At 37.1% G+C, this 25,606-nt stretch overlaps 1 protein-coding gene across 5 annotated transcripts in view; it reads right to left on the bottom strand.

Annotated features, from left to right (window-relative positions):
• FBXO38 (F-box protein 38) overlaps window positions 1-25,606 on the bottom strand; it is a 58,936-nt gene that overhangs the window by 7,459 nt on the left and 25,871 nt on the right. Inside the window, exons 9-18 of one of the 5 annotated variants that reach the window (XM_030826865.1) lie at window positions 24,430-24,560; window positions 20,895-21,065; window positions 19,128-19,270; window positions 18,000-18,210; window positions 11,008-11,127; window positions 9,422-9,601; window positions 7,169-7,903; window positions 1,877-1,977; window positions 1,664-1,766; window positions 616-1,198 (exon numbers count right to left, since the gene is read on the bottom strand). In XM_030826865.1, coding sequence (XP_030682725.1) covers window positions 1,068-1,198; window positions 1,664-1,766; window positions 1,877-1,977; window positions 7,169-7,903; window positions 9,422-9,601; window positions 11,008-11,127; window positions 18,000-18,210; window positions 19,128-19,270; window positions 20,895-21,065; window positions 24,430-24,560 — 2,026 coding nt within the window. In that variant the 3' untranslated portion in view covers window positions 616-1,067. Of the gene's footprint in view, window positions 1-615; window positions 1,199-1,663; window positions 1,767-1,876; window positions 1,978-7,168; window positions 7,904-9,421; window positions 9,602-11,007; window positions 11,128-17,999; window positions 18,211-19,127; window positions 19,271-20,894; window positions 21,066-24,429; window positions 24,561-25,606 lie in introns of those variants that run through there. The other 4 variants (XM_003266612.1, XM_030826856.1, XM_030826849.1 and 1 more) reach the window with 4 other exon arrangements.

The raw sequence follows: 25,606 nt of genomic DNA on the forward strand, positions 1-25,606 counted from the left end.
CCAAGTTGTGAACACCAAGGAAGAGTTCTCAAAAGAAATTAGAAGTGCTATTCCAGTGAACCCACAAATGATAAGAAAGCAAAACAGCCTTATTGCTGATATGGAGAAAGTCTGAGTGGTCTAGACAAATCAAACCAGCCACAACATTCCCTAAGCCAAAGCCTAACCCAGGGCAAGGCCCTCAACATTCAGGCAAGACTGTCCACCAGCAAAAAGATTATGACTCGCTAAAGGTTCAGGTGATTGTGCGCATCTTCGAATAATAAAATGTTTTTATTTTATTTTATTTTATTTTATTTTATTTTATTTTATTTTGAGATAGAGTCTTGCTTTGTTGCCCAGGCTGGAGTGCAGTGGGGCGATCTTGGCTCACTGCAACCTCTGCCTCCTGTGTTCAAGTGATTCTCCTGCCTCAGCCTCCCAAGTAGCTGGGATTACAGGCATGAGCCACCACGCCTGGCTAATTTTTGTATTTTTAGTAGAGATGGAGTTTTGCCATGCTGGCCAGGTTGGTCTCTAACTCCTGGTCTCAGGTGATCCACCTGCCACAGCCTCCCAAAGTGCTGGGATTACAGGCATGAGCCACCGTGCCTGGCCAATGAAGTGTTTTTAAATTAAGGCATGTAAATTATTTTTAAAAATACGATGCTACTTCACATATAATAGACTATAGTATAAACGTAACTTTTATATGTGCTGGAAAATAAAAAAATTCTTATGATTCGCTTTGTGATATTCGTTTTATTATGGTGGTCTAGAACCAAACCTGCAGTGTCTCTGAGGTGTGCCTGTGTACACACACATACACAAACATTTAACATTTAAATCCATCACTGCATTTAACTTTCACAAATGCTTTATGAGTTAAGCATAATTATGCACAGCTTACGGATTGAAAAAAATGAAGACAGAAAATTATATAACTTGCCCAAGGCAAGTAAATAAGTCAGATCTTCCTAATTTTACATGGATGGATATCTAAAATATAATTTTGAATAAAAAAGGTAAAATTAATAGATCAATTATAGGATACACTATGTAACTAAAATTTTAAGAAAGCACAAAAACTAATGCCCTATGTTTGACACATATATAAAGAAAGACATAAAAGGTGCACTGGAAAGATATATATTTAATATATTTAATACACGAGTGTAGATGGTGGTAGCAGATGAGATTAACAATGAGGGACACGAGACTAAAAAGAAAAAGGGGCTTGGATTAATGATAATGTGCCACGAAGTAAAGATACAATTAATCATCTCAATCAAATATAGAGCAGTTATACACTTGAGGCCCAATCGGCGCTTCCCTCAAAAACCATGCCCAAGTCACACAGCTAGTAAATGACCAAGCCAGCAATCAAGCTGAGGTCTATCTGACTCCAAAGCCTATGCAGGCTGTTATTTACTCTGCCAGATCAGGCAGTAATCATCTTTTGGAGACAGGCTATTTTAAAAGATGAACTAAGTTTCTATATATGATGCTCAGAAATACTATGGAGTAATAATTTGAGAACTAGAACAAAGGCGGAACTAAAGATAACCCAACACAATATTCCCTTTAAGAAAATAAGACAGTAATGATGTTACAGTATTCATGAGTTTCTAATTCTTTTAACTCATTCATGATACTCTTGTATAATATGGGCCCAAATACATACCATGGATGAACATCATCTTCGGACAGTCTTTTAGCACTAGATCTGTGATTCCACAATTGGTCATAGTGACTCCAACAAGATTCTTGGATTTTAATACAAGAACCTACAAGGAGAAAAATTAGAAACTATATAAAGATACAAACTTTAGTTTGTGTGCATTATTTAGGAATTGGGCTAGACTGTGATAAAGGTAAGTGAGGGTTTTTTCTCTACCTGCACATGGTCATCCTCGATCACAGGATCACTTGTACTGGTGGATTTATCTGCTGTCCGCTTCCGTTTCATGGCGTGACGTGGCTTTGTTTTGGCTACTTCTAAAAAAGGCAAAAAAAAAACCAAAAAAAAAAAAAGAAAATCCAAATTTTAGCCTTGCTTTCTTTCCCTCAAGCACATTCAATCACATACGTATGAACACCATCAAGGCAATTCCCAAATCTACAATTTGGTTCCCAATGGAATACAGTTACATTGGTATTTCCAATGGATTGTTTCAAAACAGGATCACCCTCCATTACTTCAAACATATCTACATCAAATATAACAACCCTTCTCATGCCTAGGTCATCCTAATAATCTAATAAACATTCCTACTTCTAGGCTCTCTGACTCATCCCATCCTAAATACTATTGGTGAATTGAACTCCTATCTTTCCTACTAAAAAACTTTTAAATTATTGACTGCAGCTTAGTGAATGTTTCAGTGCTTGACATTTGGAGCTATGCTTCAGCTCTGTCCATTCTCCATATCATACTCTAGTCATCTCCCACTGCCAATGTCTCTGAAGTCATCAATTGCTCTAGCTCCTTCTGCCCAGAACACCTTTTCTGACCTTACTTTTTGAAATACAATCCATCTATGAAAGGTCCAACTCAAGCACTTAGTTTTAACAAAGCACCCTGGATCCCCAAACATTACATACTGTCCTATAGTTCCTTTTATACTTGTTTTGTTGGTCCATTTACATAAAAGCTCGTTAAAGGCAACAACACTCTCTTAATTCATCTTTGTTTCAATGTAGTCACTAGCAAAGGGATAAAATGAACGTTTATTGAATGAACTGGCACTCAACACTTACAGAATGAATGAATGCATCACAGGTAAAACAGAATAACAAACATTTACTGAGCGCTTACTGTGTGTCAGGCACTGTTCTAAGGGTTTTACTCGTATTAACTCATTTAATCCTTATAATAGCTCTGAGATGGATTTATTGTTCTCCCTGTTTTACATATCAGGAAACTGAAGCAGGGGATGGTACAAGAACTTGCCACAGTGTTAAATGGGAACCAGGAGTCAAACCCAGGAAATCTAGCACCAGTCACTAAGCTAGAAAACCTGCAATCTTTCATCTGTCAAACCCTGGTTAATCATGCCCTATTTACTGGTATTGTTCTGAAGCAATACACTTCGAAATAAGCAAATATTGTCCTTATTTAATTTAAAAACAAGTGCTAATAGCTAAAACTTAAGCACATATATATTCTAAGAAAATACATTAGTCATTGTCCTTGTTTTTGATACTTAATCGTATTGTAGCAGAGCATATATTGAATACAACTGACTTTCATGAATTAAATCACCACCATACTGCGTTTTTAGATAGTACTGCTAGTTATAAACATTCTACTTGGTAATTCTGTACTATCAGTAATTCTATAATCTCAAACATGAAAGATCACAAAAAAAGACAAGGAAATTGAACAAATACTGCAAATTCCCAAAGGCTTGGGCTTAGATGGGAACTTCAGAGATTTAGTCTAAGTGATTTTTTTACACACCAAATCCTTTCTCCACCATTTGAAGTCTTTGTGAAATTCTACTCTGTAAAACAATTCAAAGCAGCTGCTTTGGTTGAAGGCAGAAAAGGAGCCCAAGAGCTCTACCCATCAAATTTCCTCCAAAGACCTTGAAACTAAGCAAAATTCTGGAGTTCCAACAAAACATGAAGACTATTGACCACACAACACAATGTAGGCCTTCTCCCACGGTATCCTGAAGGAACTTCATCCAAAATCAAATAATCTTCATTGACATGGAACCTTCTAAAGCCAGCACATTTCACCTGATAGCCAAAATTCACAATCCTTTTAAAACCTCATTAATAAGTCCTGGTTCCCTCTCCCAGTACCACAAAAATGAAAATGAACAAACAAAAAGCAAGCCTGTTTCCACTACTACATGACGGTGTTCTAATAAAGATCTTCTCTCAGTAAACTCCTTTTATGATCTGATTTTCAAGTATCTCACCTTCCTGGATTGCTCTCTCCCTTCCCCTTTAATTTATCAGAGCATGGGGTTCAAAATTAGGTAAAGTTTCCTGCTGTCCAGGGTACCCAAACTGGTAGTTTACATTTTCTAAGAAAAGTTATAAAATGAAGTCACACTTTATACATGTATGAGCTTGAAAAACAAACATTTCTGATGCATGAGGAAAAAAGTTTGTGTGTTTGTTGTTATTCTCTTATGCCTCTCTCCCTGTTTAGACAATTAATTTTGTTTAGGAACATTTTTTAGTAATTCAAAACATCCACTAGTATCAACAATACCTCATATGATGGTTTCTATACTTATTATGTTCATAGTTATTATCTAAGCCCCATTCCATGTGTAAGACATGGTGCTAAAGGATAGAAATATACTGGTGAAAAAGCAGAGACTGTCCTTGTCCTCATGGAGCTCATAGTCTACTGGAAAGGAAGACAGTACAACAAGAAATTACAACAGAGTGTGGTTCACATTAATGCTGAAGATGCTACAGAAACAGAGAAAGGCAGATCAATCCAGTCTTGGGGTGTCAGGGAAAGTGTTTAATATTTATAGCAACTAATCTTAAATGTTATTCTTTGACAATCCAATTATTTATTTCTCTAATATTTATAAATTGTTATACAGTGAGGATTAAAAGCAACTTACAGGTATTTATTCCCAAAATATAAATTCACAAAACAATTATATTAGCTTCTAAAATGGCTTTAACACTCCACAGGACCATAAATTAAAAACCAAAGAACTCAAATATTATGTTTTTTGAACTGATTTTTAAAAATCTTTAACATTCAAGTTTCTTCCTTTATTAGTTTGGATTTTTCTCTTTAAAAAACATGCCGGATTAAAAATAATTTGGGCCGGGCACGGTGGCTCATGCCTGTAATGCCAGCACTTTGGGAGGCCGAGGCGGGTGGATGACCTGAGGTCAGGAGTTTGAGACCAGCTTGACCAACATGGCAAAACCCCGTCTCTACTAAAAATACAAAAATTAGCCGGGCATGGTGATAGGCGCCTGTAGTCCCAGCTACTCGGGAGGCTAAGGCAGGAGAATGGCGTCAACCCAGGAGGCGGAGCTTGCAGTGAGCTGAGATCGCGCCACTGCACTCCAGCCTGGGCAACAAAGCAAGACTCCGTCTCAAAAAAAAGTTAGCTAGGCATGGTGGCAGGCGCTTGTAATCCCAGCTACTGGGGAGGCTGAGGCAGGAGAATCACTTGAACCCAGGAGGTGGAGGCTGCAGTGAGCTGAGATGGCACCATTGCACTCCAGCCTGACTGACACAGCAAGACTTCGTCTCAAAAAAAAAAAAAAAAATAATAATAATAATAATTTGTAAGCTACCCAAATAATTTCTTGTTTTTTTTCCCAAAAGGGACTTTAATAATATTAAAATCAGTACTTTGATATCTCCCCCCAAAAAATACTATTGAAAGTAAATAGACATTTTTATAAATCTAAAATACATTAGCAAATAATTTACCTACTATGACCACGTTACAGACATTAGAAGTCTTCTCAAATTGAAAAAAATCACATAATAAATGCAATAAAAAGCACTACATAAATGATATTTTCTTTATTTTAAATCCAGAGAATGATTTAACTTAAGAAAAAGTTCTAGACATGAAAAAAGTCAGAATAAAATAGTTAAGGGATAAGCAGAACACAAGGCAAAAAATAACATCAAAACTTCAATGGCTAATATGAAGTCTCTGTATTAAAAACAACAAAAAACGGTAAAATTTTATCAAGAGACATAAGTAAAACGACAAACATAACAGTCCCTAAACAGGAAGACAGTGCTGTTAAAATGACAATTGTGTTTCAGTTATCAATTGAATGCAATTTCAAACAAAAACCAAGCTTAGTTTTTGGAACTTGATAAAAATATTATAAAGCACATCTATAAAAATAAATGGCAAATGCATGGCTAGTCAAGGAAATTTTGAAAAAGAATAATGAAAGAAGACAGAACACTGGAACAGAATAGAATGACCAGAGATCAACCTAAGTAGGTCATAGAATTTAGTAGATGATAAAAGAGCATTTCAAAATAATAGCACGAGAATGGACATCCATAACTAATATTGAAATAAGTTGGTGATAGTTTGGAATAAAAAAATAAAATTAGTTCCCACATATTGAAATAAAATTCCAGCTGAACTAAGGAACTAAACTGAAATCAATGAATAAAAGAATAAGAAGATGGGCACATTTATCTGCACCAAGTGTAGGAAAGGCCTTTCGCAGCATAAAAATGAACTCATAAAGGAAAACATGCATATCTGACTTTGCAAATACGAAAAACCACGCAACAAAAGGTGTCATAGGAGGCAGATACTGTTTAATGGGCACAGAGTTTCAGTTTAGGATGATGAAAAAGTTCAGATGGTTGGTGGTGACAGCTGCCTAACAAGATGAATGTATTTAGTGCCACTGAATTATACACTGCACACTGAATGGTAAAGTTATATTTTACCACCAATTAAAAAAAAGATATTATCAAACATTTACAATTTAAGCTGGGAAAAGTATTTTCACCATATGGCAGAACCACTGTTTGCAAAGCATAAAAAAGTCTTCAAGTAAAACTCATATATTTCAATGAGTTTATGCAACTATGGTAACTAGCACATAACTAATTAAGGTCTCAAATGTATCTCATGAAAGCTTACACATACATGTTTTGAGTATTTTCACCAAAATAATTCTCAGCCAAACCATTTACTTACCTGCTTATCTCCTGGCAAACCTTACTTGAAGCAAAACTAGATTTTTGAAAAAATTACTAAGTACTGCAGAGACAGAGAGAGGGGTATACCCAGCAAGCTGCATTGAGATGTGTTCCCCCAGCCCCAGCAACGTCACAAGTCCTTGCCTTTTGGCTAAGGTTTAAAACTTTCCTAAGTTAAGACTTCTCTAAGTGTGTAATGGCAGCAGAGTTCATCTACTGGGGCTTAGGTGTCAGTCAGTGTTATATTTAGGGTAAACATACACAGTGACATTTTCCTTAAAAGCTGAACTATTTGAGTTTTCCAGGTTGGACATTTTATAAACTGTTTTACACCCCCACCCACCAAACCATTGCTGAAATTAGTTCAAAATCTGCATGACCCACAAAACCCCAAAATAGAATTTAATTTGCCAAACTGGCTTTTTGTAAGAAAACTCATGAAACAAGTTCCTGCCTTTCTGCAGCCCTACCCTGTAGTTGCTAATCCTAGGAGCATTGTCATACCTGACTCAGATACCAGCAGTACATGGGACAGTCTGCTCCTGGCCCTGGTTAGGGGCCTCCGAGGGTAGTCTTCATTAGACTGCACGTCACAACTCTCAGGCTGGGAGCTCCCCCTCCTGTCCTCACCTGTAGCCCCAGAGCCACTCCCATTAGTCCTCTCATCATGTGCTGGGCCTGAAGACCCCCCTTGTGGCAGAGTCCTAAAGGAAAAGGCGGATCTCGTACCATCCGGGCCATTCACAACACAGGCTCGGCTGGTTGAAGGACGTTCCTCATCAGAACACCTGCTAGTTCTCCTTTGAGATTCCTGGGGCCTGTGACAGCAGCATCTGGGGCAGACAGAACTCTCTGCATCTCCCTCCTCCATGGCCTCAGAGTCCTCTGACCCACCGGGGGAGCAGGTACACTGCCTGGACACATCCACTTCTGTAGGGCTAGGCTCGGAAGAGCCGCCGCTGTTCACCGTCCTTACAAAGTCGGGGCTTTGAGAAGCAGTGCTGTGTGAGCTGGAGTTTCCCACTGTGCTGGCGGTGGTGCTGCTGCAGCTGGGATAAACATCCTTGTTTTTTTTCTTTTCAGGAATATCCCTAGCTGCTTTCATATCGGCTTTGATCTGCTCACTGGTGACCTGACAGCCTTTCTCACAGCTGCTTTCCTCGAGGGGAAACTGCTTCGACTGGCCCATCTGATGGGAGTTGTACCTCTTTCGAAGTGGAGTCTTGCCTTTTCCACTTACTGCTTATAGAAAAAGAAGAACGGCCCGAGGAAAAGAAAAGATTTCAGTATAAATTCTGGACAAAACGCAAGAGTAAATTTGGAACAGGAAATAATGTATACTAAACACTAATTTTTCTAAAGTATAACTGTGATCACATCACTGAGCTGCTATAAAATTCTCTATGGCTTCCTAGTGTATACCTGGTTTATACTCCTTAGCTATGCCTTCAAACCTCACTATGATCTGATTCCAAACCATCTTTCCGTTTTGTACCCTCCATATTATACATTGTACATTCCAGCTCCAGCTTTTCTCTCAAAATACCCCTGCTTTACTACCTCAGGGCCTTTGTTCTCACCAATTTGTCAGCCCTGGTCCTCCCTGGTCCTCTACTCCATCTCTTCTGCACCCCGACCCCAAAGCAACTGTAGTTGTAGTATGTGCCCTGTAATATTACTACCTATTGTTTTTGACATGACTCTTCAACTAGACTAGAACTTCTGTAAAGACAGACCATGACTTACTCATCTCTGTATCCCTCACAGTGCCTAACACAGTACCTGGGGCACAGTAAGGCTCAATGAAGATATAAAGGAATAAACAGGTTTTGTCTGGCCAACAGAGGATTTAGTTGCTAAATTTAGAAACTGCACTGTCTGGGAAGGTAGGTTAGTCAGCTGGTCGTATCACTTTTCCTAAATTTCAGTTTCCATAAAACCTTCTTTCAACCACAGTATAAAGTTATCTGAATTTCTTAAAAGAAATAAAAATGGAATAATGAGTCGATGATTAGCAAATTATTTCAAGTCCAAAGAACTAAACTTTCCAGATAATAGTACTACATAAATGTTTCAGGGTCAGTGTTAAATGTGTTTTGAACATTCGAAAATATTAAGGAGTAAGAGTACCCAAGGAAAAATGACTGGACAATTTGCAAAAAAAATCCATCTTTTGCTAAAAGTGGTAAGCACATGGTTCTGAGAAACCAAAGGGAAGGAAAGACAAGGAAGAAGTATGAACTTCAAAGTTAAGAGAGAAGTACAGTTTCTTGGTGAGGCACTGCAGAGGGTTGTTGCCTAGATTTAAAGGGATGTGGGGGATTATAAAAATATACTTTAGGACTCCTTCTAGCACCAAACTAGCCACCAATATTCATTAAGCACAACTGGACAGATTATCAACTGCGGAATAGCTGCTTTTCATTGCTCTGGATGACTCAGTAGTCATCCCTTACATGAGGCGCAGGCTTCTCGCTCACTAATCTCTGACACCCTGATGCCACAACTGAAGCCTCCACTGTAGACTTATAATCCTTACTTCTCTTCTTCCCTGAGCCCTCATTCCACAACACTGTTGTGTTGTATTGCCTACAAGAGCACCACCCAGATTTCCCTGTTACTTGGGCAAGTGCATTTCTTGCTTCCTGTCACATTCCATAATATATGTTAACTGCACCCAAGTTGTCATATTAAGGCCAAGTGTGTCAGTTCTGATAGTGACTCTCATTAACAGTTCAGAGAAAGACAATTTCTCACCTGACAATTCCCTGGACTGCACTGACTCTCCAGTTTTTTCTTCACGTTCAGAGTAACGCCGAGTACCGTTCTTAGGAATCCAGACTTCTTGGAGTTCTAGACTATCTTCTTCATCATCACTCTCTGAATCATGAACAGTAATTGGGGTTGGTTTTACTACACGCTGAAGACCACTGGGTCCTTAAAAAAAAAGCACAGGCCTAACAGTTACCTTTTGCGCAAGAAAGGATCTAATGCAAAGTACTGTTTCCAGGGATCTGGAATCAATAGAGATGCTTTGTGGCTCTATACAGCCTCCCCTGGCACACATTTTAACTGATAATGCACTTGGAAAAGATACTGTGAAAGCAACTTAACTCTAAACCATTATGTCAACATTAAATATGATTAATATGCCAACCAACTTGATGCATTTCTAAAGGCAAATTAAAATAGAAAATGATAAAGCATCCCCTTGCAGGACCTTCACTATTTCAAAGAGTAGCATAAAATCATCCTAAAAATAATCTAAATAACAGTGATAATAATTTTAAAACTAAGCTACATATTTTCTCAATTTTTCAAACATATGAGCCAAGGCTAAGTAAATGAAGATGAACTCAGAAACATATGGGACTGGTAAATAAAACTCCATATTCTTTGAGTATAGATCTATCTCATTAGATGTAGCAGATACATTTTTGAAGGCTAGATGCATATTACATTTTGGTTGAATATGTGTATTTATGTAAAAAATGTTTTATCTGCTTGGCAGTATAGCTTTTAAACCTAGCTCTTATAACCTAATTCTCTCTGACAAGTGACTAATATTAGCTCCATCAATAAATGTATGCTCCAAGGAACCTAGCTTTTTTCCTGTCACATTGTACAACGCCTGACACAGAGTAGGCACTCAATAAATATTTGTTGAATGAATGACTGCATCTGTAACACACTTAAAACAGGGTAGCATATTTTTGATTCAAAGACAAGGTAGCATTCTAACAGGCAGGGAATGAGAAAACTTCAGTTTTCTCAATTTCAATTCTGTCCCTTGATTATTGGCTGAGTGGTGTTGAGCACATCATTTAAACTTTTGAAAGAAAATTAATTTCCCCATCTATAAAATGAAAGGCTATGCGAGTTAATCTTTAAGGGCCTAAGACTCTATATCCTGTCTTAAGTCAGCCAATGGCAAACAGAGGCTAGGTTTTGGTCTGTTTACTAAACCAGGTCAACTTCTCAACTGCTCCTCCTCTCTAACTGAATTGAGGGGAGGGCAATAGCAGAATATTTAATCAGGTCTTTTATTTTCCCATCAACAATTTGAGTGCTTTCTTTTTCTACACATACATGGACAAACACATGCACACGTGGCTATAAAGAAAAAGCAGTTGTTGCTGCAGTCACAAATAATAAAAGACAAACTTTAGTAAGATACATGCAACAAGAATACCAGCAATGTATTACAGTTCTCAGTAATCAATAGCATAAAACGTATCATTAGCTGAAAGGTCAGAAAACAATCATTCTCGCTGTCTCATGTACTTCATTACAGTTAGGCCGTAGTTTCAGAATGATGAACGTGGGATGGATCACATGATTACCTGCTTGTTCCTCATCAACATCCACAGGAATAATTGCCTGGCTGTGAGCTGGAGTATTATTTCCACTCTCGGCCACCACCTCTCCATCTTCTTGGACGATGTCTTCCATCTCATTTAATGCTTAAACAAAAATATATACAAAGTAAAAACCAAGAGAAGTATAAAGAACTACAAGGGCAGGCAAAACTGTGGCCGCCCTAAGAACTGAACAGTCCCGCTGATTACTAGGCCTGCCCTGAAAGAGCAGCATATACTGCATACACTGTGCTTGTTACTGCAGATATTAACAAGTATTTAATCAGTCTACAGGAGAGAAAATCACAGATGGGAAAGGATCATTTGGTGGAGAAAGCCCATCAAACTCATACAAACTCAAACGGTTAACAAAGAAACAAGGCAAAATATGATTAAGCCAAAAAGATGCCATTCAGATTAATGTCAGTGAATTATATGGGAGAGGTTTGAAATTTAATGGGGACAGTGGGAATTGCTTTGGTTTTAAACAAGCACAATAGCACACCTCCCCCTGAATAATTGCCCAGCTCTAGCCTGCAATATCTGTATTTCAGTTATTGCCAAAATGAGAAATGACCTTGCCTAGAAACCTTTCATGATAAAAGCCAATCAATTTTCTTCTTTCATTCAATTGACTAACAATTATGAGTAGCAGTAATTGATGTGTACATACTCTATGGCAGGCTCTATGCTAAGTGTTTATAGAAACATTTTCTTATTTATTTCTCGTAGCAATCTTGTGTGAGGGCATTATTACTAGCCTTATTTTTGCAGTTGAGGAAATGGAGGCCTAGAGGTTTTAACAGTTTGCTAGGATTTAAACTGAGGAGTTTCTAGAGCCTGCTACACTACAGGAACTATGAGCAAGTGGGAAATTTATACTCCTTGCTCTTAAAGAGGATGCACACATTCTGGCAAAGATGTTAGACACATAGAATAAGGTCAGAATATACTTGCTAAGATCTATAACAGTTCAAAAGTGCAAAGGGAACATAGACAAGGAGCAACTAATTCTCTCATTGGGTCAAGGAAGGGTTCACTGAAATAAGGTGACATTTCATATACCGCCATACCAGGAAGAATGCTGTATTTTTCAGAAGAATAGTAGTCCAGTGGCAAAAAAACACAAAAAAACAAAAAAACAGTTATCTGTGTTGTGATAGAGATGCGAAAGAAAAAACAAGGCTGAAAAGGTAGCCTGGGCCCCAGATTGTTAAAAGCTTGGAAAGCCTTGCTAAAAAGCTTAGAATTGTTTGCAGTAGGCAGAGGGAAACCACTAGGTTTTTATGCAGGGAATGGCATGAAAAGTACATTCAAACATCAATGTGATAAGGTTTTCCAAAGTTGCTGAGCAACTGCTTTTAGGTTGCCAGAATAGCCTGTGCAAACATTTAATATGATACCCAAAAGTTGTTTAAACAATTTCTTTCATTGCATTCATTTGAATACTTACTGAGCATCTTACTACAATTTGTTAGTATTCCTTGGAGCTGAGAAACAGTGGTGAAATTCAAGATCCCTAGTCTCATGGCTTACTCTAGTTGGGGGATAAAAAATTTTAAAAATAAAAATAAAAACATCAGATAGTAATGCCTTATGTAACAAAAAGTGTGATGTGACAGAGAATAAACTGGTGGCTGCTTAAGATCAGATGGCAAGGAAAGACACCTCTGAGATTAACATTTCAGCTAAGAACTAAAAGTCAAGAAGGAGCCAGCCATGAGGGAGGGAATTCTAGGAGGCAGTAGTTAGTGCAATGGTAGGCACCAGCTGTCATGTTCAAGAATGATGTAGCGGTGGAAGTAGTACAAGATGAGGGCAGGCCAGATCGTACAGCATTTGGTGGTCCAATTTAAGAACCTGGATCTTATTCTAAGGCAATGGGAAGCTATTAAAAAGTTTTGAGTAAGGTATCAATATTGTTTGGTTTGTTGTTAAAAGATTGCCGTGGCTGCTATAAGAACTAATTTTAGCTGGGCAAGAAAATAGGCCAGTTTGAAAGCTATTAAAACATTTAGGTAAAAAAAAAAAGAGAAAGGTCTGATGTAGTAGTAGAATGGGAAAGGAGAGATGTAGGCATACTGGAGAGATGTTTCAGAGACATTCAACAAGATTTGGTAAATGACTCAATGTCTTGGAGAGCAGGTAGGAAGTAAAGAAAAAAAGCATAATGTCTTGATTTTAGTCTCTGGTAATTAAATCGGATGATGGTGCCTTTGGGCTAGTGAAGATACAAATGATTCTTGGTTTTGACAAAAAGAATAATGTGTTGATTTTAGTCTCTGGTAATTAAATTGGATCGTGGTGCTTCTGGGCTAGTGAAGATACAAATGATTCATGGTTTTGACTTTTTTCCTTTGTTGGAAAATATTTTATTATTAAGGTAGTACATCTTTTTCAGAACAATTTTAACTTACAGAAAGTTATATATATGTATATGTATACATACATATGTATGCTAACTTACAATTAAATATCAATATTCACCAAATATTTTGTTTAGCTGAAATGTTATTTCAGCTGTAAAAAAGTGTTATAAAGAATTCATTGCCTCTTAACAAAATAATTTTTATGCAATGAAATTGTTGCATAAATTAATAGAAATTTATTATCAGATATAATATTTAGTGGTTGACAACTACCTGCCCCAAAGTGTAAAACAAAATACATTTACTGGGATTTTTTTTCAGACTGTAGTTTGCCCTTAGGCTTCAAAAATAAAAATTTTACAAAATCAGTAGTTTTCAAAGTATAGTTCCAGACCAGCAGCATCAGCACCACCTGGGTACTTGTAGAAAATTCAAATTCTTGGCTGGGCGTGGTGGTTCATGCCTATAATCCCAGTACTTTGGGAGGCCAGGGTGGGCAGATCGTGAGGTCAAGATGGAGACCATCCTGGCTAACACAGTGAAACCCCATCTCTACTAAAAATACCAAATATTAGCTGGGTGTGATGGCACACGCCTGTAGTCCCAGCTACTCGGGAGGCTGAGGCAGGAGAATCGCTTGAACCCAGGAGGCGGAGGCTGTAGTGAGCCAAGATCATGCCACTGCACTCCAGTCTGGGTGACAGAGTGAGACTCTGTCTCAAGAAAAAAAAAAAAAAATTAAAATTCTTGGCTTGGTGCAGTGGCTCACACCTGTAATCCCAGCATTTTGGGAGGCTGAGTTAGTTGGATTGCTTGAGCCCAGGAGTTGAGACCGCCTGAGCAACATATGAGATCCCATCTCTATTTAAAAAAAAAAAAAAAGCAAATTATCTGGCCTCACACAGACCGAATAATTGGAACCCTGAGGGCAAAAATCAGCAATGTGGTTAACAAGTCCTCCAGGTGATTCTGATGCACACTCAAGTTTGAAAACCACTGCCATAAATAAAGCTGCAGAGCAATTTCACTTGGCAGTTAATTCGGGCTGTTAATGGGGTGGAGGGATGAGGGAAGAGGTGCACCATGACGCTATATGTAAAAGCATTAAGTACCTGGAATGTATGTTTTAAATCAAAATAGAAAATTAGTTAAATGATGTATAGGTAAAACTACGGTTTAAAGTTGTGATTCCTTAGAAAGTAGTTACATAAAAATAGACACTATGCTTTAGCAATTACAGAAGCATAATTTTGACACATAACGCAAATATAAATTGTTAAAAAAACATGAACATTGTGGGGCACAGTGACTGTCTCATGTGTGTAATCACAGCATTTTGGGAGGCTGAGGCATGAGGATCACTTAAGGCCAAGAGTTTGAGACCAGACTGGGCAACACAGTAAGACCCTATCTCTACACAAAATTTTTTGAAAAATCAGCTGAGAGTGGTGTCACGCGTTTGTAGTCCCAGCTACTCAGGAGGCTGAGGTGGAAGGATCACTTGAACCCAGGAGTTTGAGGCTACAGTGAGCTATGACCATGCCACTACCCTCTAGCCTGAGTGACAGTGAGACTCTGTCTCAAAAAAAAAAACCCCACAAAAAACTGTAATCATTTATTCTTATTTTAGAATGCTGCAAAATTCAGGTAATCAAGTTATATTTTCAGCTAACTAGCTCACAATTAAGTACTCTAAGTTCTAAGACTTCTCAAAGTACAAATTTAAGATAATATCCTGCCAAATTATAAAATTTTGATAAATATAGTAACTGTGAAACAATAAATCATAGTTTTGTTGGAGTTAATTTATACAAATTAAATAGCTTTTAAAATTATACAATGCCCCTCTTTTACAGTAAATTACCTCATGCAAGCTGAAGAAGTTAAATACAACAGAGCAATAAAGACTGGTGCTGCTTCATTTGGGGGCTGGTCCAAAACCAAGTAAAGGCCCATGCATGTAAAGATTTGTTTTTAAGACTCCGGATCTCCCTCTGTCACCCAGGCTGGAGTGTAGTGGTGGTGATCATAGCTCACTACATCCTTGAAAACTCCCCACTCAAGTCATCCTCCCGTCTCAACCTCCTGAGCTTACAGCCATGTGCACTGCACCTGGCCCAGACGTGAAAAGTTTTCAAATTGTACATCAAGGAGAGTCAACATGTTAATACCAGTTTCAAAGAAATTTTAAAATTATTATTTTCACTTGAAGATTTGAACCATCAATATTAGTCAACTGTTTAACGTAATTCCCCATTACCCCTTTTATTATGAAGCCCTGTATTTCTTTGTTTCAACCAAAAATCAGTCTTTTTCTAGTTCCTTAGTTTGTGGGAAAAAAAAATCTAACTTAATATGTGTGTGTGTGTGTGTGTGTATACGTGTTTAATAACAAATATAACTAAACACATTACCATGTGGGAGTGACCTGTGGAATCTAAGGTTTTCTACCAATCTTCATTTCTCTACAAATGCTGCCATTGCCTCTGGTTTTCTTAGGCTTCCTCTTGTTGAAGCTGTTTAACCCTTCAATTCTGGCATTTACGTATTGCTTTATACAATTATGCTTTATACATTATGTATTTATTCTTTGCTTCTCAGCATTTAACAGCATTTGAAGATACTATACTTGACAACAGTCCTAGGTAACTGCTGAAGCTGAATCCTTCCATAGTAATTATGGCTTCTTAAATCAAAATAGCTTATCCTATATCTTGTGTATTTGGTTTTTATGCCAAATCTCTCATCTTCTGAAACCGTATTTATAAATCAAATTAAGATGTAAGTTCTATTTTCTTCTCTTAAATCAAATACAGATACAAATTAAATCAAACATGTTCTGGAATATTTTTTTGGTCCTTGTTGCAACAATATGTGATTTCACAATGGCAGGCATTCTCCACTGTACTGAAAAGTCTATGGCAAAGTAATCTTCCAGTGAAGTCTATAATCTGTGTGTCAACTCAAACCACAAATGAGTTCACAGGATTTGGGTAGTTCTGAATGGCAGCTGCTGTAAGTTTCCCACGTAGAGCCCATGTCCTCTGAAATGCAGATCTTTATAGTAGTAGTAACCTGTACTATGTACCACAGCACTCAGGACAACAAAGCAAAGGGACAGTACATGACTGTCTTGCCCTCTCTTTCCCTTAACACCTGTTGGCTCTGCACTTTCATTTTTGCATTTTTAAGGGAGATTGGTTGGGGAAAGATTTTACACCTAGGTTTGAAATGCTTAAGAGTATACCATGGACATAAAGTACAGAGCTAGATATAGCTGCATTTACTTCAGAAAAGCATAAAAGTTAAGGCTGGAAATAAAGATTTGGATTTAATACCATATAGTTGGTACTAAAACCTTGAGCTTGAGTGAAAATGTGTAGAGAAAGATATCATGGACAAAAGTGGAATATAGGAGGTGCTACAAGCAAAGGAAAATGAGGTAGGAGAAAAACCAGCAAAATCGTTTCAGAGATGCCAAGAGAATAAAGTGTCTCAAGAGTGCACAAGTCTAGGCAACAACGTCTAATGCTGCTGAGATGTCAAATTAGATGAAAGTGGCGAAATGACCTCCAGATTCAGTAAGACGATCACTAGTGACTTTGCCAAGAGCCAAAGTGGAGAGTTCTATAGGGACCAAGTGAGATGAGAAAGTGAAGACACTGCCTACAGATGATTCTTTTGTCATGAACTGTGTACTCAGAGTGCCCCTAAAGGAAATCACAGGGACCAAGTGAGATGAGAAAGTGAAGACATTGCCTACAGATGATTCTTTTGTCAGGAACTATATACTCAGAGTGCCCCTAAAGGAAATCATGCCCTGTACACAGTACGTTTCATTGTAAAAGCAGGTACATAATATCAGGGCACCCTATTTCTCATTAATTACTGTGTGCCAGAGTAGGCAAATGGGGAACAACAAAAGGATGGCTAGAAAGGATTCCTTTTCCAGTTCCTAAGCGTCAGCTGGGAAACTGGAAAATTTGGTAACAAAACAATCTCACATCACTTCACTCATCAACAGAGGGATGGATGGAGCACGTTCACACATGGGTTGGCACACCGCAAGTATTCAATATATATTAACGAACTGGACAGATAATTACATAAATGAAATAGAATAGGTCCTTCTTAGCTAATGTACTTAATCTGCTGAGTGGAAGTGAAGACCTAATGATTAAAGGTACATGAAAGGTGCCAATGTCTAGCCCATGGTTGGTATTAATCTTTCAATTCTTCAGATATCTAGAAATGGTTAATGTTCATGCTATCCATTGGTCTGGTAGACAATAAAAGATACTCCTTTGTCTAAATCCTGAAAGTTAAGTCTCAGATGTCAAGAGTTACCACTCTACCCTAATTCCCCTGGCATCTGTAATCCTTCCCATTCTGTAAGTATTCTTACAGAGTCTGTGGACAAAAACAGTTCTGAAACAAGCAAGAAAAGAGAAAAATTTCACCTACTCCCTCATGTTCCTTATCAACTAGCTTTCCTCAATGTGGAAAGTGACAAGTTGAAGCAGGGGAAAAAGGGAACAGGATAAAGCCAGAAATACAATACAAAGTAAAAATCATTTCTATCTGGAGCTCATAAAAGATCTGGGTTACCATCAGCTGCAAACTGCTGCTCTCCTGGCTGTAGATCTTGCCGAAAGTCATTCTCCTCGTCTGAGTCATCTGGGTGATGGTGATTGTTGTCGTGGATGTTGGCATTGTTATTCTGGGCATTATTATCGTCATTGTTGGAGTTCTGGTTGCTAACAAGAGCTGATGAAACACCAATTCCTGTGCCTGCACTCAGACCAACTCGAGCACAACCCTAAGGCAAAACCAAAACACATACGTTTATTAATTTGGGTTAGTATATATCCTTTCATTTTAAATATCCCTTCATTTCACCTTTACATTAGAATATTTATATAGTACTTATTTATGAAATGCTTTCACATACACATAGAAAATCTCATTTAAGGCCTGCAACACTTCAAGATAGATAAAGGGTTACTGGCTTGATTTACAGATGAGGAGTCACGCAAGGAGAAGAGATTTGCCCAACTGCACATGGCCAGTAAGTGGTAGAGCCGCAATTTGAAACCAGGATTCTGACCTTAAATCCTGAGCTTTCCCCATTATATTGTACTGCTTCAACAGTGGGACTGTAACCATTAATAACTGACAAGAGAGAACATAAATGGTTGAAGGATTAAGTTTTTAATTACCTTAAGAGTACAAAGTTCTATATGTTAAGCAGTTTTAAAATAACATTTTGTACAACTGGGCTACCTCAGATTTCCCAGGCTACACAACTTAACAGAAAGATAGCAGCAAAGTAAAACATTCCCCAAATAAATCCTTAATTCTTATTTATACTTTGGGTTCCTAATTAGATTTAATCTACTAACCTAATTATATTTAATCCACCAATGAATTATCCCACGTAATAATTTATGTCTTAAATTTCCAGCCTCACCCTTACCTTATCTTTTGTTTATATACTAATAGACAGCTTCCACTTATTTTTTCCTTACCCTTCCCCAGAGAACCCTTAATTCTCATTTAGAAGAATGAGAGGCCATGCATTATTACAACCTTTATGCCTTCACTGAGGCTGGCAGTAAAAAGTCTGACTATAACACTGTAAAGGTGTATTATTGAAAAGAAAAAAAAAAAAATCACAGGCTGTTTTTATTTTCTTTCCTATCAAAATAAACAAAAACTCCCTCAAATGTATCTTACCTTGGGTGGTTCACGAAACATCTGATCCAGTGAAATAAACTCTAGGCTGGGTAACAATTCAATAAACTGGCCAAAAGAGTCCAGCTTCAAAGCATGGCACCGTACTAGGTTGATATCAACCAATCGAGTCCATCTTGAGTGGTCTGTTGAAGAAATGACATGACCAGAGAAAATCTAAGTAACATTTTCCCCATTACAGATGAATTTTGATACAGGTCACAAAGACTTTCACATCCTTTTTTTTTAAAATAACTTTTCCTTTTTTTCATGACTTCTAAAACCCGATGATTCTAAATTATGATGTTTACATACCTAATTCCATTGTGAGAACTAAATGGCCTGGGGAACATTAATTTGAATCCAATCAGCCCTGATTTAAATGTGATCCACTCAACAACCTACATGGCTTTTCAACAATAGGACACTGAATTAAAAAATTATGGCATATTTATTTAATAGAACATTATGTAGCTATTTCAAAAGAATGAAGGAGAGCTTAATATGCTTGCTGACATGGAAAACTCTCCAAATTATACTTAGTACAAAAAACAAGCTACAGGACAGTGTTTACACAGTAAGATCCTTTGGTATAATATAAATCACTTTTAAATGCTACACATATATATGCTGCAATAGGCATAATTTGTCCAGAAAAATATACAAAAAACTGTTGATGATGGTTACCTTTGAGAAGAGGAGAGTTTTCATTTTGTACCTTTCTGTACTGTTTGAAATTTATCAAGTGCATGTATTACTTTTATTTTTTTAAGTGTTAACAGGAATTCTGAGTGATGGGATTATAGGCCATTTTTTGTTTTCTTCTTTATACTCTTCTGTATTTAAGAAAACAAACAAACCAAAAACCCAATAAATGTTATTTTTTTAAAGTCATCTACGCCTGCTACATCCTAAAGTTCATATTTCCCAATAACTTCTTGGTTCAGCAGGGCCAGGGATAGAATTTAACTGCTGCTGGCACATGAGACATGACTATATTAACAAGTGATCTCAGCAGAGGTCCCAGAGCCCTAAAATAGGCCTGGATAGTGGCTTTGTGAGGAGATACAGATCCCGGTCAAGTGACTCAACAGCAGAGGAGGCTGTTCTGTAGGTGTCAGTGAGAGGCTTTGCCACAAGTACAACTTTTTCAGGCTCCCAATTTATTTAATGGTTTGTAAATTTCGGTATCTAAGAAGGGCCTTTAAGAAAACAGATGACATTACTCTGAGAGGAAAATGAACTCCCACCATAAGGGAAAAATATCAAGTGCAAAAGTCACTCTTCTACATATAGGAGATTGGAAGGGGAGGTCTGAAATAGACTGGGATTTCTAGTCAATAGAAATTTTTATCTCAGGTTAATGTCACTTAATTAAAGTTCGACATACATACCTACTTTGTCCTTTCAGATGATGTGCCACTGTGAAGATAATTCTGAGAAAATAACTACAATATCCTAAGTCCTAGGTAACAATGAACTAATGTTAATTTTATGTTCCTAGCCCAAAGAAATACATATAAAAATCAGGGCACTTGAATCCACAACCTGAAGAATATAAACTTCTAGGCAGAGAACGTCAGAAGTTTAAAGAGGCATTGAATATACTTCCAAATTGGTTATCAAAGGTTACCAGAACTTGTATGAACAATCCAAACGAAATACCTACATTTTACATTAGGAATGCAATCATATCACACATAGAAAACAAGGAAAGTTGTATTATTTCAGTATCAATAAAACATAGCTGTATTTTTAAGTCTGTAATACCTGAGATCCAATTGTATGGGTTGTGTAGATGAGGGCAATTGTAAATTGCCAGATATTTGATACAGGAAAAAACTTCATTGACTGCTTTCATCCCTATATCAGTGATGATACCAGGATTTTCTACCACATCAGCCAAACCATACTTCACCAGATCCGCATTAGCCATTCTGCCTAAAAAGAGCAATCAATTAAAAAAAAAAAAAGTCAAATTCTTATGTGTTAGGGAGTGTTACCAATTTTGTATCTTACCAGTCAGTATAAAAAGTCTCTACCATCATTCTGTATCATCTGCTTATCATCGGGTTCAGGTATAATTTTAGGTTAGGTATTCCGTACATATGGTAGCACTTCTTGTACAAAATAATAAATTATATTAAAAGTCAAGGGACAGCTAGTAGGAAAAATTATTTCCAATTGTTTAGAGAAGAAAAAAGGCAAAAATTCTTAAAGCATAAGTGAAGGACCTATCATACTGGTTCATAATGATGGTAAAGTTTTAGCTTTATCATTTAAAAGGAAAACAAAATCTTAAAAACTCAACTCCCTCACAGTAAAATGATGTTCTTGGAGCCCAGTGTGGACATGTGTAGAGAAGGGTAAACTCTAAGAATTTTAAGATTCATTGTTAGAACCCATGGCACTGGTTAGTAACATCTATCTCTACCCTAAAAGTGCACTTCTAACTCAAACACATGCCACTGGGCTTTAGTGCCTACTCTCTGGTCACAAACTAGGGGTTTGGGAATAAGTAAAGGAGGATCCTTTATTCTAGATCATGTCACTGAGAATCACACCTCATCCCTTGCCTCTTATCATTTCTCCCATCTGCCTGCCCCCTCACGCTCCAAGATTCTGTTAGTTCATAGTTACATCTTTAGTGTTTAGCATAGTGCTGGGGATACAAGCGTTCATGGGAATACATGTCTCTCACAGTCTGCAATCAACCAATACGCAGGACAAAAAAAACCCTGCCGCTCTGGTGAAGCTGCCCTGAATATCACAGGGATTTACAACTTTAGCTACAACATGTGAAAAACAATCCATCTTCTCCAAACTTCCAATTTTACTTTCCATATAGTTTACAGTCTTTCTCCTATAGTTCCTTTATTTGGTATCTCCTGGCACATCTTACAAATTTCACCTTAATCCACCCTTTAAAATTTAGCTGAGCTATTTTCTTTAGCTCCTGGTAAGGGCCTTTTCCCTGCTCTTTGGACTTGAGATGAAACTTGCCATTTTCCTTAAGATATGGTAAACCTTGAACTAACCCTGTTTCCTGGGCACTATCTGAATAAATGCTGTAACCTAACATGACAAATCGATGTCTTGCATTTAGTTTTTTGAGATGAACACCATGTTTCTACTCTTGAGGCTTCCTGCTTGCCATACTCCTTCAAAATCCTGATGATATTACTTGATATTCATTTTTGTTTTTCTTTTCAGCCCACAGGTCAGCTAAAGGTAAAAGTTATCATTTATTGAATACTTCCTAAGTGTCAGAGATTACTGTAAACGTATACATCACTTTTCCCTTGGTTCCTCAGAGCTACCCAAAAGAAAAGCAGGATATCACCTTATCTTCATTTAAAAAATGAGAAGCATTAACTTGCTTAGGTCTCATGATTAGTAGCAGACAGGCCTCAATTCTCTCTCTCCCTCAAGCTCTAGAACTAAATTGCTAGGACTCTAGGGCTAGGACTATATTGTTTCTGAAATTTTCACTGAGTTATACATCTCTATCAGTATTATATAAAGCTTACAGATCATAAATCCACATGAACAAAGAACTCTCTAAAGATTCATCTTTGGGTCATTGTTAGAAGACAAAGGTGATGTTTCTATTTATTTATTCTGCCAGACCTTTTACAACAAGAAAGTGACTCAAGTATTAGCACAGGCCAGCCATCACTTCTTGGAGAGATGCTTCAAATCTAAATTACTGAGAAGAGAGAAACTAAGTGAGAGAGTGTGAGTGAGCAGTGACCTCATGACATCGTCCGTAAGAAGTACCAGGTGCCTATTCTGAAACAGAGAATCCTAGGTCATCTTTGGAGGGACAGAAGATAGTATGTATATGGAAGAAATGGTTAAACTGTGGCAAATAAGAAGAGAATGAATGTACAAAGTTCAACATAACAGACTATTAAGTATGAAACAGAACATGAAACAAGTTGTGTTGAAAACTATGAGATAATGGTAGTCAAGAAGGTATTTTTATGCTATCGAAAACATATGTTGAGGAGAAAGAAACACTACAGGAAAATAATTGGTTACAAAGATAACACTTGAAGACAATTCTTCAGTAGACCTAAATTTGGCCATCCTGAAGGTACACAATTTGTCAAGTTCTGAGCTTTTGGGAAAAATAGAAAACAAAATTATAGAAAGAATATCAATTTCAAAGCTAATAATTTTGTTACTATACAGACATTGCAGAAACATAGGGAATGTTAGATACTTCATTCAAAACCAGAAAAGCTTGATACCAAATGTATTAATTTTATATAAAATCATTGTACTCGTTAGCATTTTAAAGCTATTTTGGAGAAAAGCTGATCTTTTTCAAAGCTATACAGATTTAACATGATTCTAATTAAACTGTCTAGAAAAGGATGGCTTGACTTTTTAATCACCTATATTAATGAGTACTGTGAACAATAAAAAAGTAAACAAAAACCCCACAACTATTATTGTAATATATATTAGAAATGAAAAAGTTATGTTTTTTCAGCTGGATTGTCCTGAATGGAAGAATTAAGGCTTCTTATGTTCTTCTACAATACAAACTAGATCCAAAGAAAAAATGTTATCTGCTATGATGATAAGAGTCCAAGAAAGACTTGTTGCAAATCAGGTGGGAAGAAAATGAATTCTTGAATAAATAAAAACATGTTGGTGATGAAAATTTTCTTTCATATCTTATTGATGCCATATGGAAAAATAGTTTGAATAATGAATTGACATGCATTCAAACCCAAAGAAATGAGTTCTCAATTGTAAATGCGTAAGAAAATGCTGTGAACAAGCTTTCCAACAGCAATCATCATTAAATGAATACTGACCATTATGTGCTCACACTATCTGGAAAATCCAGAACCCCCAGCGGGCTTATTATGGAAATGAAGAGCATGGGCAGGGAATGGGACCTCATCTGAGAGGACCATCAAAAGCTTCAAGAAGTGTGGCAGATCAAATTCAACAATGGAACCAAGGATGACATTCTGTGAAAAAAATGAAGCAGAATGGGAAAGAAACTTGGGCAGTAAAGTGGAGACAATATCAAATGTAGATAAGGTTCTTTTTCTGGTGTATTGTTAGTAACTATATTTTCTATAATATGCTAAAATCAGAGGCAATATGGAAAAAAAAATCACTGACATTTGTAATTTAAAAGTTTATTTTTCAAGACGTGAGAGCACCTAAGATTTTAAGTTGTCTTATGTTCAAAAAGACATGGCACAACCCAATTCAGATTTCAGTTTGTCAAGTAAATTTCTTACAGTAATTCTAGGAATTAAAATGGGATAAATCTTACTCTGTAGCAAAAACTCATCTACATATCCTAGATGAAGGGTTTCAAACTGGGGGAACTCCAACTCTGCCATCTTTAGGGCAGAAAAGACACCATCTTTGGTTAGGGAAGGCTGGATCCGAACTTCATGTAACCTGTGAATAAAGAGAGAGAACATATCAGAGTAAAACAAAAACCATCAGAATCAAAGATTCTTCCTAATATAAGTGTATTAGTCCGTTTCTGTGCTGCTGACAAAGACATACCTGAGACTGGGAAGAAAAAGAGGTTTTAATGGACTCACAGTTCCACGTGGCTGGGGAGGCCTCACAAACATGGCTGAAGGCAAAAAGGAGCAAGTCACATCTTACATGGATGGCAGCAGGCAAAAAAAGAGAGGCTGTGCAGGGACACTCCCATTTTTAAAACCATTGCATCTAGTGAGACTTATTCACTATCATGAGGACAGCACGGGAAAGACCACCCCCATGATTCAGTCATCTCCCACTGGGTCCCTCCCGTAACACATGGGAATTATGGGAGCTGCAAGATGAGATCTGAGGGGAAACAGAGCCAAACCATATCAATAAGACTCTGAAAGAAGTTTATGACTTTAGTGAAGTGTCACAGATGTCAACAACTTCCCTCCCACTTCCTCCACTGAAAAAAAAAATATTTTCTTCAAAGAAGTATCTGCAAAGTGTAAGGAAATCTTGGGCAGTACACTGAAGCTATACATTCAATAACAATTAATTACAGGTAAGAATCTTATATCCTTTCAAGTGCTTTACTAAACTTGAAGAGTCAATGTGAGAATCTGCATCTGGTGCTGGTATTTGACATTTTGATTAGGCTAGCTATTAATGTTGCATTTTAACAAAGAGTATAGTTCTGTAGTAGGTAACAATACCTACTTAAACTTAGAAACACTTTTATTTTATTTATAATCCTAATCAAGTCTCTTGATGGAAAAAGCTGTGTTTTTGAACAAATTTTAAAAATGCTTAAAGAAACTATTATAAAATAAAAGTGGAGGTAGACCATTGATATGTAAGAAATAGTAAATGTGGCATAAAGTGATATAACCACTTGGTTAAAAAATATAGAGGTGTTACAAGGTCAGACTTTGGAAAAGCTGATTTAAAACACTGATTTCTGAATAGCAAATATTATCACCAAGTAACTAGAACAATTCAGAAAA

Source organism: Nomascus leucogenys, chromosome 2 (genome assembly GCF_006542625.1).
Source record: "Nomascus leucogenys isolate Asia chromosome 2, Asia_NLE_v1, whole genome shotgun sequence".
NCBI lineage: Eukaryota > Metazoa > Chordata > Mammalia > Primates > Hylobatidae > Nomascus > Nomascus leucogenys.